The 20909-nt window shown below is 45.0% G+C and overlaps 1 protein-coding gene across 1 annotated transcript in view; it reads left to right on the forward strand.

Moving 5' to 3' along the window:
- Nucleotides 1-20909, forward strand: part of PLPP4 (phospholipid phosphatase 4) — a 120944-nt gene that overhangs the window by 55793 nt on the left and 44242 nt on the right. Inside the window, exon 5 of the mRNA XM_039250444.1 lies at nt 43-167. Within this exon, the coding sequence (XP_039106375.1) occupies nt 43-167 (125 nt within the window). The remainder of the gene's footprint in view (nt 1-42; nt 168-20909) is intronic.

The raw sequence follows: 20909 nt of genomic DNA on the forward strand, positions 1-20909 counted from the left end.
GGCAGCATTTTATATTGAAAATGTCCATGGTGTCTTTTGTAGACCTCGCCCCGATTTCTTTTACCGCTGCTTTCCAGATGGAGTGATGAACTCGGAAATGCACTGCACAGGGGACCCCGATCTGGTGTCTGAGGGCCGCAAAAGCTTCCCCAGCATCCATTCCTCCTGTAAGTTCACAGTGGCTGGGACTCGCTTGAGTTCTGGGTTGTGATTCCTGACCACTCACCTTGGGAGTTTCGGTCGAAGGAACGTGCCGGGACATGAATGCTGTGCACGGTTCATTTTTCTTCCCTGTAGGCTTAGAAACAAGAATTTGCCAGGAAGTAAGAAGCCTGTGGATGAGGGTCTTGAGTTTACAAGACAGTGTATGTGTTGCTTTTGTGAGGTCAGCGGAGTGTGACATGTGACACTTCACACTTTGGCAGTACGACTCAGGAGCCCGAAGGTGCAAGGGAATTCATCACATTTCCTGGGGCCCTTCGGCTTTGCAGCTCTGTGTTCTCTCCAGCTTACTCTTTCTGTGATGGTATTGTTTGTGTCCCAATATATAGCACGTACACACACATGTACAAATACACACACACACCAACTTATAGTCTGGTTATAGATATGCAATCTGGACCAGCCTTAATGCCAACACTAAATAATACGAGTCAGGTGCAGGGGGTATAGTGAAGAGAGCACTATAGACATTTGAGGTCTTTGAAGCGTGACAAATCCTTGTTCGGTCAGGGATTAGCTCTGTGACTTACCCTCCCCTGCCTCGGTTCCTGCTGCGAAAGTGTGGAAGATGATGCTTCGTGATTGGGCGGAGCGAAGGGTAAAATAAGTAATGACGATCGCTGACGTTTCTGGAGCAGCTGCCATGACAAAACGTGTGGGTGCATGATCTTATTGAATCCACCCAACGTATGTGCGAAGTGCATAGTACGTGCGTTGTCAGCGGTTCTTACCCATATGACTCTTTGTAGCTAGAGCTGAGGTTCCAGAGTATCTGTGCCCATTCCAGCAATGTTTATAGAATGACTGAATGCCAGGCACTGCGCCGGGTGTGGGGGACACAAAGATAAACAAGACACGGCGCGTGTCCTGGGGAGTCCAGAGGCAGTGCCATGCCTAGGCTGATGATCCTAGGTTTGCTGGAGACGCACCGTGGCCACAGGTGACCACCTGAGAAAGGCCACCTTTGTGACCCAAAGTCCTCAATTCCTTATGGGTCTGATGTTATTTGCCTTTGGCAGGCCTGTTACCTTAATCTTTCCTGTTTTTTCTAAGTACTTAGGACTAAGTACTTCCTCTGATAGTGGCTGAATCAAGGAGTAAGTATCCTGAGGCGCTTGCGGACATTTTGCTCAGAGGGCTTAGAGACAGCCCTGTCAACAAGATTTTGGGGTGCCAGAGACTCTAAGTGATTTACTGTTAACCTGTACAGCGCCTCCCCCCCCCACCAATGGGGTCAAGTTATCCCCATTTTACGCATAAGGACAGTGAAGCTCAGACTCAGTAACTTGTTCAAGGGCCCTTAGCTGACCTTCATGCCAGCCTCTGACTCTACAGTGTCTCAGCGTTTGGTGTTTAAATACAATGAAGACGTGTGGATATGTGTATATATGTTTTTATTTATTTATTTATTGGGTGTAAATGAGCGAGGGACAGAGAGACAGAGAGGGAGGGAGAGAGAGAAGTGGGGCTCACCCAAAGTGGGGCTCGAGCTCACCCAGTGGGGAACTCGAACTCAAGAACCGTGAGATCATGACCTGAGCCGAAGTCAGATGCTTCACCGACTGAGCCAGCCAGGCGCCCTCCATGTTTATTTAAATAAATAACTCATACTCTTATCTGGCTTGTTGGGGACCATGCTGGGTGGAATAATGTTCCCCCAGAAGATATGGCCCAGTCCTAGCCCACACAGCCTCTGAACATGACCTTATTTGGAAAATAGTCTTTGCATAGAGGAAATTAAATTAAGGATCAGGAGATGGGCTCATCCTGGATTTAGGGTGGCCCTAAGTCCAATGACAGATGTCCGCATGAGAGAAAGACAGAGGAATATTTGAGACACAGGTGAGAAGGCCACGTGAAGATGGGGTCAGAGATCGGAGTGCCGCAGCAAGCCACGTGGAGCCCCCAGATGCTGGAGAAGGCCAGGGAAGACCCTCTCCCGGAGCCTTCACAGGGAGCGTGACCCTGGCACACCTTGGTGTCAGGCTTTGGGGCTCCAGAGAGAACACATTGCCGTGGTTGTTAGCCATCAGGCTAGTAGGTCATTGGTAAAGGCAACCCTGGGAAAAGAACGCAGAGGCTTAGACTGAACACTTACCAGTTAGTGGAAGGGGTTCGGCTCTAGAATCTCAGGGGAGGTTAAGAGAAAACGCTGACTGAGTGCACTTTCTTAGAAAGGCCAAAGCGAGGGCCTCACAGTGCATCAAGGTAAAGGGCCTGAGCCTCTCTGAGCCTAGTTGGGGCAAAACATCCATTTGGAATCATTTCCCCTCCAAGTTTGTCCCTCTGAAGTCTTGTTTTTTTTTTTTTTTTAATGTTTATTTATTTGAGAGAGAGAGAGAGAGAGAGAGCGAGCAAGCATGAGTGGGGGAGGGGCAGAGAGATGGGGAGACACAGAATCCGAAGCAGGCTCCAGGCTCCGAGCTGTCAGCACAGAGTCCGATGCGGGGCTCAAACTCACGAATCATGAGATAATGACCTGAGCCAAAGTTAGACACTTAAACAACTGAGCCACCCAGGCACCCCCTCTGAAGTCTCGTTTTAAGTGAGCATCTGTTTTGGAGGATTTGTGGTGCTGGCAGAGGAAGGGCCCCCACATGAATACCATCTGCTCGTCATCCGGCATTCCCCGGCCGGCACTGTGTAGAGGGCCTGGAACCGCATGCACCTGGGCTTGACCTCCCATCCGCTCTCCATCTCTATCCCCGTAGCATCATTAAAGTTCTCTGTTGTTTTAGGTCATGTTCTGCCCCCCACCCCCAAAGACTTGGTGCTGATTTTTAACAGGCTTCCAAAGCAGAAAGAAATGAACCCCTGGGGGAAAAACCTTAACCCAGGCTTTCAAATGGTTGACTGAGGACAGCAGCACAATTTCGTATCCACTGTTGCATTTGACCTTGGGAAGGAAACAGCTCTGAGTGTGAATAACTCCACCCAGAAGACTGCTGGTCCTAGAGAGTAGAGGCCAGGCCCCACAGAAGTGTTCATTTTAGAAGCACACCTTCCTTCTTGGATGCATTTTCTGACAGGGCTGCCCGCCAGGTGCCCTGTCAAATGCATGGCTGAGGTCGCATCTGTGGGAGACAAGCTTTTTGACAGAGGCCATTACTATCTTTTGCTTAAGACACTACTTAAAGTGTTACCGATTTTTACTACGTGGCAGACACAGAACCCTACCTAGTGTCTAGGCGTTGATGATAGTATTTTTATCCGCTCTCTTTCTTTGTTGTGACGGGTCAGTGATTGCCTTACAGGGAAGTGCCACATCCACTTAGAAAAACCATCGGTGCTGTTCTTTGGATTTCTTATCATGGCTACTGGGAAGCCTGGGGGTCGGCAGGACTCTTGGCTCTCAGGGGAGGCGCTGGGCCTCAGAGGGACGACCTTAGTGGACCCCAGTTGTGACACACATTCCTTCTCCCTTCCGTAAAACCAACTTTGTAGGTTGCATGGAGTTAGTTGATGCAGATGCTCTGGACCATGGGCTCTTCTGAGATGAATTTTCCAGGCTAGATAATCATGGGGTTGCTTCTGCTCTGTTTATGGAAAATCAGTGACTAGAAGGTGGTCGACATCCACGTATCATACTGCAGGACAGTTGGTCTTCTTTGAACATAAGAGCAAATGTTGGTTTCTTTTGGCAATAAAAGATCTTGCTCTCCATTTACCGTAAGCGGTCAGACAGCGCTCTGCTGAAGTGCTCATGTGACAAGTGGCCAGCAAACAGCACATCCCACGGCAGCCTTCTTATGGGACTTGCTCCGTAAGACAGCCCCAGGCCACCCTGATGGGAAAAACAGAGATCACAGTTTCAAAGAGCAAGAGGTTTGCAGAGTTAACCAGAAATTTGGGATTTAAAGCAGGGAAAGGCAGGCTAGCTTTAAAGCAGGGATATTCTGAAAAGGGAATTGTCTTCCCTTGCAGTCTCTGCTGTTGAGTGGGTATTGTTTCAGGTTTAGGTTTCAGAGAGAAAATAGAAAAAAAAAACTAAATTATTAATGGCATGTCAAGCTATTAAGAAACTTCTTTCTTGTAAAAATGGTGAGGATGAATAAAGTGGTAGTCTTGTTGAGGGGTCAGCAAACAACAGCCCATGGGCCAAATCCCATCCCTGCTTGTTTTTGTAAATAAAGTTTTAGGGAACACAGAGATGCCCATTTGTTTATGTGTTTTCTGTGGAGGTTTTCACTTTTTTTTTTTAGTGTTTATTTTTGAGAGAGAGAGAGAGAGAGAGAGAGAGAGAGAGAGACAGAGACAGCCCAAGTGGGGGAAAGGCAGAGAGAGAGGGAGACACAGAATCCGAAATAGGCTCCAGGCTCTTAGCTGTCAGCACAGAGCCTGATGTGAGGCTCGAACCCACAAGCCATGAGTCATGACCTGAGCCAAAGTCAGATACTCAACAGACTGAGCCACCCAGGCACCCCTGGAGGTTTTCACATTCTAAGGGTGGAGTTATGTAGTTGCCAGGGAGACATGGCCCCAAAAACTGAAAACATGTTGCGTATGCTTTGAACAAATAGCATGAAAAAGCATTACTGTGAGGCCTGGGCTTGGGCAGGGGTAAAGAGGCAGAGCAGAGAGGAGTTTGGGGGCCATGAAACTACTCTATGAATAGTGGATATAGTGGATATAGGTCATTATACGTTTGTCAAAATTCAAAGAACTCACAGCAGCAGGAGTGACCCCTGGTGTAAACTGTGGACTTCGGGTGATGATAATGTCAGTTTGGGTCCATCCATTGGAACAGATGATGGGGGGATGTTGATAGTGAGGGAGGCTGTGCGTGGGGGGGGTCTATATGGTACCATCTTAATTTTGCTGTGAACCTAAAACGGCTCTAAAGCAAGACCAGTGCACTGTAATTGTGCACACAGATGTTTCCTTTATAGATAACTATCATATTTTTTAAAGGGGCCATTTATAGGCTAATCGGTGCTTGTGGGATACAATTCTTTACATGACAGACAAGATTGAAAAGGTATGTCTGGCTAATGATGATTTAACAGGTGCTTCTTGAGCACGGACTGTTTTGTAGGTGCTGAGTTCCCTCTTGGGGAGGGCACAGGATGGTCACACGTGGCCGTGGCCTCTTTAGGGCAAGGATGGACACCAGGTGCATCGCCACAGTGCTCTGGAACTGGGGAGCTGGGACTTCCAAGCAGGGGACAGGGAGAGCTCTGAGAGGAAAAGCACTTGCTCCTATCATTTCCCAGCAGAGGACATTGGAGCTGCACGTTTTGAGATATTTAGAGTGGAAGTGCCTTTATCCGATTCAGAATCCTAGGTAGAAAATCCACTTCTGCACGGGATTCTAGCTTACAGGGTGTTCGAGACAAGCCTTGTAGCATTTCCTCTCCTTGGTGTTGTTTTTCTTTCCCTCTCTGGAGCTTCTTAGAATCCTTTGTCTGTGTCTGGCCATCTGAAGTTGCACATCTGAAGTTTAAGGTAGAAGCACTAAGCTAACCAGCAGATACCGTTAATTAAGCTACACTGAAGGATGGCTGGGGAGCGAGCTGGGTTTTCACTGCTTGACCTTGAGTGTTAGCTTCCGGCCTTTACTTTGAGCTTTTCCATTCCCCATGGAGGCGCCTCTGGCTCTCACCGGGTGTACCTGAACCTGGTGTTCGGAGAGCCAGGCTGAGGGGCCTGGGTTTTTACAGGTGACCTTGCAGACATTCCTCCCTCCCTCCCCCCTGCCAGCCACCTGGTTCTCAGCCTGGTTGCTCAGCCCTGGTCTCTACTTGCCTGCTTTTCCTAAGTGCAGAGCCTCAAATAGTTGAACTTTCTAGCTTCTTCAAGGGTCAGGGATGTGGTGGTTTCCTTTCTGGTTTGTAGGTTGGGGTGGAGATTTTAACTGCTCTTAATAAGGACTTTCTGCCTGTTTTCCGTTTCCATCCCATGCCTTCCCCCTGCCTCCTGCTGCACCCGGGGCCCCCACTTCCGAGCTAGCAGGCTCTTGCTGGTGAGGAAGCCACTTCCGTCAGCACTGCCCTCCGCAGGCCATAGATGCCTTTCCTGGCTCTGAGAGGCATCCTCTCTGCCACCTGCTTTCATTGTCATACAGTGGGGGCTTGAGGTGCCCCTAACTTTGTATAAGATAGAATGTATGTTCCTCTTTTCATTAGTCATGGTGCTCCAGAGAAACAGAACCAGCAGCGTGCGTGCGTGTGTGTGTGTGTGTGTGTGTGTGTGTGTGTGTGTAGAAGGGCAGAGAAGGAGAGGAAGAAAGAGGGAGCAGTTATTTTAAGGAATTGGCTAGCAGAGTCAATTGGCAACCTGAAATTTGTAGGGCCAGCCTGCAGGCTGGAGGCTCAGGTAGCGGGTGATGTTGCAGTCTTGAGTTTAAAATGGTCAGAGTAGGGGCACCTGGGTGGCTCGGTCTTTAAGTGTCTTACTTTGGCTCAGGTCATGATCTCACGGTTCATGAGTTCGAGCCCCACATTGGGCTCTGTGCTGACAGCTCAGAGCCTAGAGCCTGCTTCGGATTCTGTGTCTCCCTTTCTGTCTGTCCTCTCTTGTTTGCTCTCTCTCTCTCTCAAAAATAAATAAACATGAAAAAAAGAATTTTTTAGGCAGAGTAAGCCAACAGTCTGGAAAGTCAAGCAGGATTCCCTTGTTGCCATCTTGAGGTAGGATTTTATTTGGGCAGCCTCAGTATTTGATCTTAAAGCCTTCAACTGATTGGTTGAGGTCCAACCATGTTGAAGAGGGTGAGCTCCTTGGTAGATCATAAATGTTCATCACATCTAAATGCATCTTCACAGTGACATCTGGACTGACGCTGACAGAACAGCTGGGCCCCCTGGCCTGTCCATGATGACACGTCACATTAGCCATCACACTTGTTCTCTCCTTCTGTTATCATTTTAAAATGATACAACCCTATAGAAACTCCAGAAACAACCACCATAATGCTCTAATACCTTAGCTGCAGAGGTACCTCGTGTTCAAAGGTTCTCACTCAGCCTCAATGTTCCTCCGATGACAAGTCCTTGATAGTGACGTGAGCCTGTTGAAGGGTCTTTGAAGACTGAATGTCTGGGAGTTTGCTTTCGCTGAACAAGTCTAAGTGCATTTTAACTACAGACTGAGACATGGTCACAGGATCCCATGTATACCAAGTGGGCAGGTGTGACCCCATCAAGCATGAATATTCAGTGTTATAAACCAGCTGGTTCTTAGACTGTTAGGCAAGCTTTGGCGTAAAGAAACAGGAAAATGAAAACAGGAAATCAGAAGATTCAGTCCTTTTGCATCATTGAGTTAAGTGTAACTGCTATCCAGGGGTTTTGCTGGATGGGATGTGGTAGATGAGTAACTTGAAAAATGCTATCTTTTAAAAAATAAATGCTACTGGGGGGGGTGGTCAGTCAGTTAGGCATTTGAGTCCTGATTTCGGCTCAGGTCATAATCTCACAGTTAATGAGTTCAATTCCTGTATTGGGCTCTGTGGGGACAGTGGAGCCTGCTTGGGATTCCCTGTCTCCCTCTCTCTGCTCCAACTCTGCATGTGCTCTCTCTCTCGCTCTCTCTCTCTCTCTCTCTCTCTGCTCCAACTCTGCATGTGCTCTCTCTCTCGCTCTCTCTCTCTCTCTCTCAATAAATAAAATAAAAAAATGCTACAAAATGGCATGGCTTCTGAGATCATTGGTTTAGCCAGGACACACTGGTGGTCATTTGTCTGAGGTCAGCTCAATTTGTGTGCGTTCTAGAACTTAGAGGAAAACGTCCAGTCTTCAGTATGTAGAGGGACGGCATGAGATTTGGCAAGAGCCCCTTATAGCTTTTCTCCTAAATTTATAGCATCCTACATTTCAAGCTTCGAAGACAATCTCAGAGTCTCAGGAAAGCAACTATGGTTATTTTGCCACATCTTTCTCAAGAAAAAGGAGATGCCCCGGCACACTGGGCACACTGAAAAGCCTTGCTCTGGGCATGCCAGATGCAGGGCGGGGAAGGGGGCGGGGAATGATTGCTTGAAGCAGAATCCTAGACCTCTTCGTAGGAGGGCATTTCTTAATCTTTCATTATCACCCCTCTTCTTTGTCTCAGGCGTTCCTCCGCCCACCAATTGCTCCTTTCTACTGTGAAATTTTAATGCCACAAATATACGGGATCTCTCTGTGTGTATCGTGATCCTTTGCAGGGCCACAAACAATGATCATACCTAAGACTTTTTCATCTCCCCAAGAACCAGTTTCCATCCCCTTGGTGGGGGGTGTGATGCTGTCCTGGTTGAGGGTGCATGTTCTGAGGTGGTAGTTCTCAACTGGACAGTTTGGCCCCCTGGGGTACGGTTAGCAGTGTCTTAAAGTTTCGGTTCCACAAATTGGGTTGTGGACTGCTAGAGTCTAGTACATAAAGGCCACCAAAGCTGCCATAAACAGTCTCTAGTGCACAGGATGGCGCCACAACACAGAGTCACCTTGCCCAAAATGTCAGTCGTGTCCAGGCTGAGCAACCCTATTTAGGGTAATTGGGCAAATATGTGGAAGAAGTCGATCACTCACGTGTTAGATTCATCCACTCTCCAAGTTCCTAGTTTGACCAAATAGGATTGATTGATTGATTGCTTTTGAAAGTTTATTTATTTATTTTGAGAGAGAGGGAGCATGAGCAGGGGAGGTGCAAAGAGAGAACGAGAGAGAGAATCCTAAGCAGGCTCCATACTGTCAGTGCGGAGCCTAATGCAGGGGTCAGACCCACAAAACTGTGAGATCATGACCTGAGCTGAAACTAAGAGTGGATTGCTTAACCCACTGAGTCCCCCAGGTACCCCCTCAAATAGCATGCATTTAAAATGGATACCGTTTGGGGCACCTGGGGGGCTCAGTGGGTTAAGTATCCAACTTTGGCTCAGGTCATGATCTCATGGTTCATGAGTTTGAGCTGCACATCAGGCTCCGTGCTGGCAGTGTAGAGCCTACTTGGGATTCTCGCTCTCCCCTCTCTCTGCCCACCCCCGCTTGTTCTTTCTCTCAAGAGAAATAAACTTCTTTAAAAAATAAACAAAATGGCTACTGTTTAATTAATACAAAATACTCTCCCTCAAAACCTCAACTCACTATTTCGTTTCTATGAAGAAAAGACCAGGGTACGATTAAAGGTTATATATGAGACTAATGCCTTTTTCTTTCTTTTCCATCTTTCTATTATAAAAAATTTCAGATGTATAACCCAAGCCAGAATCTAATGAATACTCATGGCCCAAGTACAGTGTCCTGCCCTCCTTGCTTCTTATGTTTCTCTGTCCGTTTCCTACCACTGTTCAGTACTGATGATACCTTAAAAGATTTTTTTTTTGGTATTTTAAGGTAAAATTTACATCAAAACACAGAAATCATTGCCATTCAGTTCTGATACATGCACATACTATGTAACCCACCTTCCTGTCACAATGTAGAGTATCTCCTTAACCCCAGAAAGTTCATTATGTTCCTGAGTCAGTCTTCACTTCCTCAAAATAGCCACTGTTCAGATTTCTTGTTTTCGTTCTTATGCGGATTGTTTAATTTTGTCTATTTTAGAACTTCATATAGTTGGAATCCTACAGTAGATTTTTTTCTGTGTCTAGCAGTGTTTGCTCAGTATAACAACATCTTGGAATTCTTATAATACCTTATAATGAGTATCAGTAATTCCTTCTTTTTTATTTTTTTTAAAGCTTTATTTATTTCTAAGAGAGAGAGACAGCGTGAGCAGGGGAGGGTCAGAGAGAGAGGGAGTCACAGACTCTGAAACAGGCTCCAGGCTCTGAGCTGGCAGTCAGCACAGAGCCCGACGCGGGGCTCGAACCCACCAACTGCGAGATCATGACCTAAGCGAAAGTCGGACACTTAACCGACTAAGCCACCCAGGCACCCCAATTCCTTCTTTTTTAAAAAAAATTATTCTCAAGCTAGCTAACATCAGTGTAGTCTTGATTTCAGGAATAGATTCTAGTGATTCATCACTTACATATGACATTCAGTGTTCATCCCAACAAGTGCCCTCCTCAGTGCCCATCCCCCATCCCCCCCCCACCCGTCAACTCTCAGTTTGTTTTCATATTTAAGAGTCTCTTATGGTTTGCCTCCCTCTCTGTATTTCATAGTCGTGGATATTCCCTGAATCATTTATCCATTCCTTTCTCTGATAAACAGATTGTTTCCATTGTTTCCGGTTGTTAATAAAGCTACTGGGAACATAGATGTGCCAGAATGCCATTTATCTTGGTTTAATAGCTGTGAGTGACATTGTGGGGTAAAAGCGGGGTATGTATGTAACATGAGAAGTAACTGCCAAATCTTTTTGCAGAGCGTTTGTATTAGTTTGCATTCCTATGGGCAGTGAGTGAAAACTACAAGCGCTCCCTGATCTTTACCAACATTCGGTTGTCATCAGGCTTTTGCAGTTGAAGCATTTTGGCACGTGTGTGGTAGTATCTCATCGTACTTGTAATTTGCATCTCCCTGATGACTAATGATGCCACATATACTTTTATTTACATCTTGACTGTCCACAGGTCTCCCTTGGTGCAGGGTCTGAACAAAGTCCGTTGGCCATTAAATTTGGGGAGAGTCCTCTTTTTGATTAGTTGGTGAAGCTTCCTCCTCTTCTGTTTACAAGCCTTTGTGAAAGAAATGTCTTGTGACTATTTTCTTCCATCACTGGCTTCCCACTTTATATTCATTATGGTGTCTTTTGAGAGGCAATAGATTTTAATCTTGATTAAATCTAATTTGCCAATTTTTTTCTTTTATTGTTATTGCTTTCTGTGTCCTGTTTAAGAAGTCTTTTCTCACCTTCCAGTTGTGAAGATACCTTCATATATATTTTTTTAAACCTTCATGGTTTTTGTTTTATATTCAGGCTTTTCTTTTTTTTTTATATTTAGGCTTTTCTTAAATTGACTTTTGTTCATCGTGCAAGGTAGACTTTGAAGGTCAGGTTCTTCTGTCTTGATACTCATTTTTTCCAGCACCATTTATTGAAAAGACTTCCCGTTTATCATCCAGTAGCTTTGGTACCTTTGTGAAAACTAATACACTGTGTAAGTGTGGGTCTATTTCTGCGCTCTGTATACTGGTCATTAATCTGCATACCTGTCCTGATGCCAGAACCACACTGTACTGATTACTGTAGCTTTCTGGTAGGTGTTGAAGTCAGATGGTTTGAGTTGTTCATCTTTGTTGTATCTTTCCCAAGGTTGTTTTGGCAATTAGAGGTCTCTGCAGCCAGGGCCAGGGGCAGTGGCGGGTTCTCTCTCGGTGACACTCACATGCCAGGAATTGGGGGCGTTAGAGGGAGGGGACCACAGTAACCTCTGGTCCTCTGGGGGGGGTGAGAAATGCTGACTGCCTGCCCCTCCCAGGAGAGTCCCCCTGCCCTTGGTCAGGAAGAGGAAGAGGAGGCCCTGTGTTCTGGGCGGTACCCACCTGGAATGGAGCTGCATCATGATAGGCTGTGATTGAGAAAGCAAGGATGGGGTCAGATTCTTCCTTTTCTTACGGAGTTTCAGTGCATTTTTTTTCATTTTTAAAAATAAATTTTACTTATTTATTTAAGTTTACATCCAAGTTAGTTAGCATATCATGCAATAATGATTTCAGGAGTAGATTCCGGTGATTCATCCCTATGTATAACACCCAGTGCTCATCCCAACAGGTGGGATGATGTCCCTTACCCAGTTACCCATCCCCGCACCCATAATCCCTCCAGCAACCCTCAGTTTGTTCTCTGTATTTAAGAGTTTCTCATGGTTTGTCTCCCTCCCTGTTTTTATATTATTTTTGCTTCCTTTCCCTTATGTTCATATGTTCTGTATCTTAAATTCTACATATGCGTGAAGTCATAGATTTGTCTTTCTCTGACTGACTAATTTTGGTTAGCATAATACTCTCTAGTTGCATCTATGTAGTTGCAAATGGCAAGATTTCATTCTTACTTATTGCTGAGTAATACTCCATTTTATATATATATATGTGATATATATATATATATATATCACATATATATATATCACATCTTCTTTATCCATTCGTCCGTTGATGGACATTTGGGCTCTTTCCATACTTTGGCTATTGTTGATAGCACTGCTATAAACATTGGGTATATGTGTCCCTTCGAAACAGCAGTATCCCTTGGATAAGTACCTAGTAGTGCAGTTGCTGGGTCGTAGGGTAGTTCAAGTTGTAATTTTCTGAGGAACCTCCATACTATTTTCCAGAGTGGCTGCACCAGTTTGCATTCCCACCAGCAGTGCAAAAGAGATCCTCTATCTCAGCATCCTCACCAACATCTATTGTTACATGAGATGTTAATGTTAGCCATTCTGACAGGTGTGAGGTGGTATCTCATTGTGGCTTTAATTTGTATTTTCCTGATGATGAGTGATGTTGAACATGTTTTCATGTGTCTGTTAGTCATCTGGATGTCTTCTTTGGGAAAGTGTCTGTTACGTCTTTTGCCCTCTCTTCACTGGGTTATTTGTTTTTTGGGTGTTGAGTTTGATAAGTTCTTTATAGATTTTGGATACTAACCCTTTATCTGATATGTCATTTGCAAATATCTTCTCCCATTCTGTCAGTGCCTTTTAGTTTTGTTGATTGTTTCTTTCACTCTGCAGAAGCTTTAACCTTGATGAGGTACCAATAGTTCATTTTTGCTTTTCTTTCCCTTGCCTCCAAAGATGCATTGAGTAAGAAGCTGCTGCAGCTAAGGTCAAAGAGATTTTTGCCTGCTTTCTTCTCTAGGATTTTGATGGCTTCCTGTCTTACATTTAGGTCTTTTGTCCCTTTTGAGTTTATTTTTGGATATGCTGTAAGAAAGTGGTCCAGGTTCATTTTTCTACATGTCGCTGTCCAATTTTCCCAGCACCATTTGCTGAAGAGACTTATCATTATTCCATTATATATTCTTTCCTGCTTCATCAAAGGTGAGTTGGTCATATGTTTATGTGTCCATTTCTGGGTTCTCTCTTCTGTTCCACTGATTTAAGTGTCTGTTTTTGTGCTAATACCATACTGTCTTGATGATTACAGCTTTGTAATACATCATGAAGTCCAGGATTGTGATGCCTCAAAAGCTTTGTTTTTCTTTTTCAGGATTGCTTTGGCTTTTCGAGATCTTTTCTGGTTCCATACAAATTTTTAGGATTGTTTATTGTAGCTCTGTGAAGAATGCTGGTGTTATTTTGATAGGGATTGAAGTGTTCATTTTTTTGTATGTTCTAAGGACCATCTAGAGACTTAAAAAAAGTCTTTTTAAAATAATTTTTCCCAGTTTTGCTTTGGAGTGGGTCCATATAGCTCGTAGGGTCATATTGCCATCATTAGAGTAGAACTACCTTATGTCAGTTTGGATGAGTTTGTATTTTTAAGGAATTTGTACATTTCTTCTAGGTTGTTTGTATTAGTATAAAGTTGTTTTTATACTGTTCTCCTGTGGACTTTTTGATGTCTGTAAGGTCAGTGGTAATAGTCCTCTTCCGTTTCTGTTATAGTCATTTGTATTTTCTGTACAGTTTTTGATTAATTTTATCTGGGGTTTATCAATTTTATTAATCTTTTCAAAACCCAACTTTCATGTTTGCTTATTTCCTCTATTTTTTTGGCTATTTTCTGTATCATTGATTTTGGTTCTTCTTTGTATTATTTCCTTATTTTTTAGGATAATTTTCATTCATTTATTTATTTACGTATTTATTTACTTATTTGCTTACTTGTTTATTTATTTATTTAAATTCAAGTTGGTTAACATACAGTGTAGTCTTGGCTTCAGGAGTAGAACCCAATGATTCATGTCTTACATATAACACCCAGTGCTCATCCCTAAAAGTGCCCTCCCGCTCCTTAATGACCATCACCCACTTAGCCCATCCCCCCCCCCGTACCTCCCCTCCAGCAGCCCTCAGTTTGTTCTCTGTATTTAAGAGTCTCTTATGGTTTGCCTCCCTCTCTATTTTTATCTTACTCTTCTTTCCCTTCCCCTGTGTTTATCTGCTGTGTTTCTTAAATTTAAATCATAGGGTTTTTTTTAAAAGACTTTTTCCTTTCTAATAGAAGCATTTACAGCAATAAATTTCCCTTAAGCCCTGTATCAGCTGTACCCCCAACAATTTGGTATATTTTATTTTTATTATTATTTTCAAAATATTTTCTAAGTTCCCTTGTTATGTCTTCTTTGATCTTTGATTCTATATTTGACCTTATTTAGAAGCGAGCTTTTGCACTTTCCAAATTGCTTTTCTAGCTATCTTACTATTTTGAATTTTTAACTTAGTTTTACTGTGAACAGAAAACAATATGTTCAGTATTTTGAAATGTGTTGAAATTTGTTTCATTGCCTAGTGAATACATTATCTTAGTGGACCTTCCATGCACACCTGAAAATGTATTTATGTACTTGTTGGGTGTGGCATTCCATGTGTGTCCATTAAGTTAAGCTGGTGTCAGTCAGAAATTTTTGATCCTTGCTTTTTAAATTTTTGTCTCAATGTCTGTCAATTACTAATTGTAGGGTTTGATGATATTCAGCTATGACTTTAGGTTTGTCTCTTTTTCCTTTTAGTTTTGCTGGGTTTTGCTTCATATATTTTGAAGGTCTGTTTATAGGCACATATACATTTATGATTGTTGTGTATTCTTGATATTTCAATTCTCTTATCATTAGGAAATGTCCTCTGTTCCTCATATTACCTCTTCCTATATCATGTGATGATTTCTTATGGATACAAGGCTCTTGGGTCCATCAACTGTGAAAAAAATTTCATAACGGAGATCTTCCTCTTGGTCATTTGTGATGGCATGGACTTAAATTGTGAAGGAATTTTTGGATAGACACCTGTTTTGTGTTGGATAGACACTCTGTATCAAAGGATTGGCTTTTAACACAGTCTTCCAAATATGGGCCCAGATATTATTCAAGATGGTAGACGTGTTCCAGAACTAGAAATTCAGATTACTGCATGTGCTCTGTAACGAGCATCTTTTGGGGTGTATGTGCATGAAGGGAAAGATGCAAAGAGAAAGGGAAAAAAGAAAGGAAAGAAAGAAGGAAATCAACCAATCAGTCATGAGCTAACACTGTTCCACAGTCCCCTTCTCTGAAAACCATCGTAGTCCTGAGTGATTACCCATCTTCAGATGGGGCCCTTCCATAGAAACATTGCCTTTTGGGTTCAGAACCACTGGTCTTTTCCTTTACATTTTCTGACTCCTATCTAGTGTGCAGATCCATAGCACGAGTGTACTTTCTTTTCCTTTTTGGGTAGAACTCCTAGAAGTACATCCGTTATTCCCATGGGGGTCTCCACAGCAAACATTTCATTCCAGGCTTGCTTCCTGATGTCTCCTGGTGGGTCGGGCAGCTGCCTCTCCCACCTTTTTTGATACCTACTTGGGAAATGCAAAGTCATTTGAATGTTAGCTGGAGCCAACTTAATTAGGAAGTTAAGTCTGCCGGAGGAAAATGAAACAGATCATTCTGCAGCCAAGTCTGTGCAATCTTTGGATGATTCAGACCAGTGCTTCTTTGCTCTCATCAGTCTCAGGAGTCTGCTAATTAGTGCTAAATAGCACCTTCCCTCTATGCCAGCAGTGGATTCAGCTCTGGGGATATGGAAGTAGAAAAGGCATTTCAAGCCTTTGAAGAGAATGGCATTCTAGAATGGTGACGTCAGGACACTCTGCAGCTTAAATCTCTTCACTGGCTTCCAATGTACCTTAGGGTTAATCCAGCCCCTTCTGACACAGTCTTCAGACTCTTGCATGCTCTGGCCCCTGCTGCCTATTCAGCCATATGTCCTATTTCCTGACCCAACCGTACTTCCTGCGCTCCAGCCACTCTGTCCTTCTGATGGCACTGTAAGAAGCTATTGTTGATTGAACATGGAAGATGTGTCAGGGACTGTTAACAGCTTTCAGCGACTTATCCCATTGAATCCCCACAACATACCTGTGAGGTCAGAACTGTTATTAGACCTCTTGTCCAGATGAGAAAACTGGGGCTGAGGGGGGCCCCAATACCACACAGCCGGCATGTCACAGAGCTGGCATTTATACTCAGATCGTCTGGCTTCAGAGCCCAACTTTTGATGGCTCCCTCGACATGAGATGTTCTTTCCTTCCTTGCCCTTTGCACGTGCCCTGCTCTCACTTCTCAGAGGCTGTCAGAAGTCTCTGTGGCACTCATTGTGTCATGGGTACCAATCCAGGTTCCAGCCGCCAGCCACCACTTTGTGCACATGGCACACTGGGCATGCAGAGAATGGACATGTGTGCGTCCCCTTGGAACATCCCTCAGCCAGAAACTAACAGGGTTGGTGTGTAAATTTCCCGGCTCCCTCGCTGCGTATGCAGAATGTGTCTGGGAAGTGTATTTTACAAGCCCCAGCGGGTTGGGCTCTTGCCTCCGAGAGTGATATATGTTGCTATTGTGTCTCACTGGCTCCCTTTCTATCTTTGTCTCACTTCCTCACTGGTATTTTCTAGAATCATTTTCCTGACAAACTGTTTGCACTTGAATCTATCTCAGGGTCTCCTCCTGAGGGAACCCAAACTAATACCTTAGCCTGCCTACCTCCTACTAATTCCTTGGGTTTCAGCCTACATGTGGCCTTATTAAAGCAGCCACCCTGAATGCCCCAGATGCCCCTGCTATTATTTTTGGTTATGATGCTTAGTTGCATCTTTAACCATTCTGGTTGTTTACTTGTTTTTGTCCACTTCTGCTCCTTGAGGGCAGGGACCTTGATTCTTGACAGCGCTGATGTGTTCCTGGTGCCCAGTATATAATGGCTCATTATAGGTGCCCCATATATTTCTCAAACAAATTTGTTAGCTTGACGGAATAAAGACTTTAACTGAAGCTATGTTTAGGCTATAACTGTGATTGGGAACCCAAATTCACCATTGGCGCTGACTTTCCAGAACACCCCATACCTTCCTTTGTTTAGAGTAAGAAAGAGAGACCTGAGCTGTTAGGGTAACGTGCTTAGCTCTCCTGCCCCCTCGCAGGGAAGTCTAGCAGCCAACCCGTGACTGCTCAGTCTTCGCCTTGACTCTTAGAACATGAAGGGATCTGGTTGGGCTAGGGTCTCATCACTGTGGGGTCTTCAGCTTTATAAGAGGGTTTAAAATCCCAACCAGAGAAGTTCTTGTGGGCATTGAAAGGAATATAGGTGGGGAAGCACCTTGCGTGGTGCCAGGCTCTTAGTCGGTGCTTTCTGAATGATGGGCCCCTTTCTGCCTCCTCCTTTAGCAAAGCTGTGAATCCTGCTAATGACTGAAAAGACCAAGACGACACTGTGAGTTAGGGTCCCTTGTGCCTGGAAGCCTGAGTGGGACCTGGGGACTTGAGTGTGTATTGGGGAGTTGAGGGGGGAGACAAGCCAGCTTCTGGAGCTTTGACATTCGTGAGTCTTTTTTTCATAAGCAGGCATTCAGAGGTTAAACGTTTTTTTGAGAGCCTCTTTGTGCTCATTTCCACCAGTAAATGGATTCAGTTTCCAGCCACAGCTTGTTCTCTTCTTTAGGATTATCTCCCTCAGTTTTCTAGGTTATGAGGAGTTGTGCAAGATTTTGTTAGGAAGGAAGGGGGGAAGGAAGGAAGGGGGGAAGGAAGGAAGGGGGGAAGGAAGGAAGGAAAGAGGCAGTATTCTGGAGAGCGTCCACCTGAGCCGCTCCAGATCCCGTGGTGATTAGTAACCTTGTAACAAGTACGGATCATATTTTTGTCCTTTACTAATATGGCCTTTTGGTCAAATGTTAGACTATTTTGGCCTGGATATTTACAACACCTTACAAATACAACCAGATTCCATTTATTAAATGCTTGCAAAATTATTTCCTCTGGAAGAGAAAAGTGGCTGGCATTTGCTGGCTCTGGCCACAGCAGGGAAGCCCTTCGCACAGCCGCCTTTTCCTCCCTGTTTCTCCCTGTGGCTTGGTCCCCTGAACCTGGGTGTTGTCTCTTCCTGCTGTCATACCTGCTGTCACAGCTGCTATGACAAGTGAGGTGCGGCCGTATAGTTCACCATTGGGACTTTGTCATCACATCGCAGGTAAAACTTCCAGGACTCTCTAAATGCTTTAAAAAGTTATCACTCACGCATTTCTTTAGTAATTCAGTTATTCCACACCCTTTGATTGGATATGTACTGTGTGCCAGGCTTGTGCGTGGTGCGGGAAGGGGTGGTGATGGGTAAGACGGGCACAGTGCCTGTCCTGGCAGAGTCCACAGGGCAGAGCCACTGCGAGCCCATGGAGTATTCACACCAGTTAGCAGGTGCAACACCAGGTCCAGGGCATAGTGAGCAGAGAGCAGCCCTCCCTTGTCGGCTGGGCACCCAGGGGCCATGAGTATCTTCAACAGCCATTCTCGGAAGCCCTGATGGACAGCAATGGACATTAAACAAGTAGCCATTTACCAGAAAAAATATATAACACCTAGTAATTAAAGTGGTGTCTCTTACGTAATCGGAGGCATGTGGGACAGTTCATTCTAAAGGGAGATTGGGGCAAGACCAGAGGAGAGGGGGTGAGAGCATTTCTGACCAGAAGGACCCTGTGCCTACCCGTCCCTTGTCATGGTGCATGTAGAGGAGTGAGACAGGAGCCAGCCGGTGATGGAGAAGAGGACCAGGGCACATAGATCATTTTGTGACTTCTGAATTTCTGCTCGAAATAGTAGGAGCATTCATTTATTCCTTTTTTCTCCATATGTTCAAAACTACGTATTGTTGGATGTCAAAAGAATGCCATTTTAAGACCTAGCCTGGGATTAAGAATGATGTATTTGCCTTTGCAATCATTAGCTTGCTCTACATAGATAAATAGTTCCATGTCCACCATTTCTATATTGACCATATCGAGAGAGAAGAATTATTTGCAGCCTCAGACAGACACACCTGACTTTGGCTTGGCTTTGATCACTTCAGTGGTGCGATCTTGGACAGGTCACTTCATGACTGTGTGCCTCAGTTTACTTATCTGTAAACAGAGTCCCAGTCACTACGTTTCAGGGTGATGGTGGGGGAGGGGGAGAAGAAATGAACTCTGGATCTGGGGAAGATCAGACAAGTCTGGTCATCCGTTTGGACAGATGACAGAACAAGGAAGAAACAGAGTCTCCTGTCCCTACAGCAGATACCCATTTGAATGCATTTGTGTCGGAGGCAGTATGACGGCAGGCTGCAAATGTGTCACGCAGGTTTTTCCCTTATCTAAAGCTACATGTTTGATTATTACGTTATGAATGATTTCCTTCATGTGTTTTGCTGAGAGAGTTGTGCGATAAATTCAGTCAACATATTCCTTCTGTCTTGGCTCTCATGTTCTACACCCGCAGTATTCATTTGATTCTAAGCACAGATCTCTATGCTTCAGAAGCTCAGCGTCTTACAATTTTTCAAAGCAAAACCAAAACACTGAAAAGGTATTTCTCTGATCATGGTCTGCTTTGCTTTTAAGAATCGCACTGTGCCATTTTCAGATCATTCTCGAAAACCATTGTGAGCCTCCCCTGGGCTGGGCTTCTGGCTCTGGCACAGCATGGTGCCCTTGCCTGCCAGCCTCAGGCTTAGGGAGGCCTGCCGGACGTTCATGTCCAAGAACGTCGGTTCACAGTTGTACGCACACCTAGAAAGGTCACCGAGGTGGGGAGACCCAGAGTGAGGTCTGTCCCTGTGTCGGCCAGCGTGGCCCAGAGACAAACCACCAGTCACAGCCTGCCCTTAGACAGTGGAGTTGAAAGTCATTATCTGCGGTTTCTTCCATCGTGTTGCTCAGCGGATGTGGCTAAAGCCCAAGAAGAGAATTAACAGTCGATTCCCTTAGTGAATAACATCGTTTATCAAGGTAGTTTCTTGAAGTGCAGAGAAGCTTTCTGGGTACAGCTAGGATGCTCGTCCTCAAAGCTTAGAGGCAACTTGGGAACCATGGTTTACTGGGCCTCCCTCAAGTGGTCGTGAGGCGGGATTTGGAGCAGCGCGGACACGGTGGCGTGGGCCCTTTGTGGAGGTGCTGGCTGCCTGCCCCGGGAAAAAAGGTGCTAGAAAAAGGCTTTGGCCAATGTGTGGAGCTGTGTAAACCTCTGAAAAAAGTGATTTTTCTAAAAGTGTGCTCAGTTCTTTCACCCATCTGGCACATGTTCTCATTCCTCAGTGGCTGGCGTGAAGTAAACGGGTAGAAGCTTCCCCGTGACGACAACCACCAAACCCACTGTTGCATGACTGTCAACAATGCTTCCTTCTTGTCCTGGGCGCGTGGAACAGTGAGATGCCTGACTGTTGGTAAATGACAACCTCGTTTTCCAAAGCCATCAAAAGTTCTCCCACATGTTTGCAACACTTATTTGGATGGAGCTTTTCTTTTTCCAGAGGCGGTCTGTGTGCTCTCTCTTAAGAGAGGCTGTCGCAGGAGACATCTGTCACAAGGAAACTGTGTGGTGCCTCTCCACAGCTTACAGCATCTCCTGGACACTGGACAAGTGTGGCCCTGGGCAGGCAGCTGGGCCACCTTGCTGGGGAGCTGTGAGGAGGGGCCAAGGTGACCCCACTAGCACCGAGGGCTGCCTGCCCCAAGCTGAGAGAGTCATGTCACAGAGTCGCAGAAGTCGGGAGGCTCCAGGCACATGCAGGGGACTGGAGTCAGTGTCTTCAGCACCATTTTAGAGCCTTCCTGTTTGAGCAGCATTGGCCTTTTCTG

This window comes from Hyaena hyaena, unplaced genomic scaffold, assembly GCF_003009895.1.
Source record: "Hyaena hyaena isolate Hyena2069 unplaced genomic scaffold, ASM300989v1 scaffold_367, whole genome shotgun sequence".
Lineage (NCBI taxonomy): Eukaryota > Metazoa > Chordata > Mammalia > Carnivora > Hyaenidae > Hyaena > Hyaena hyaena.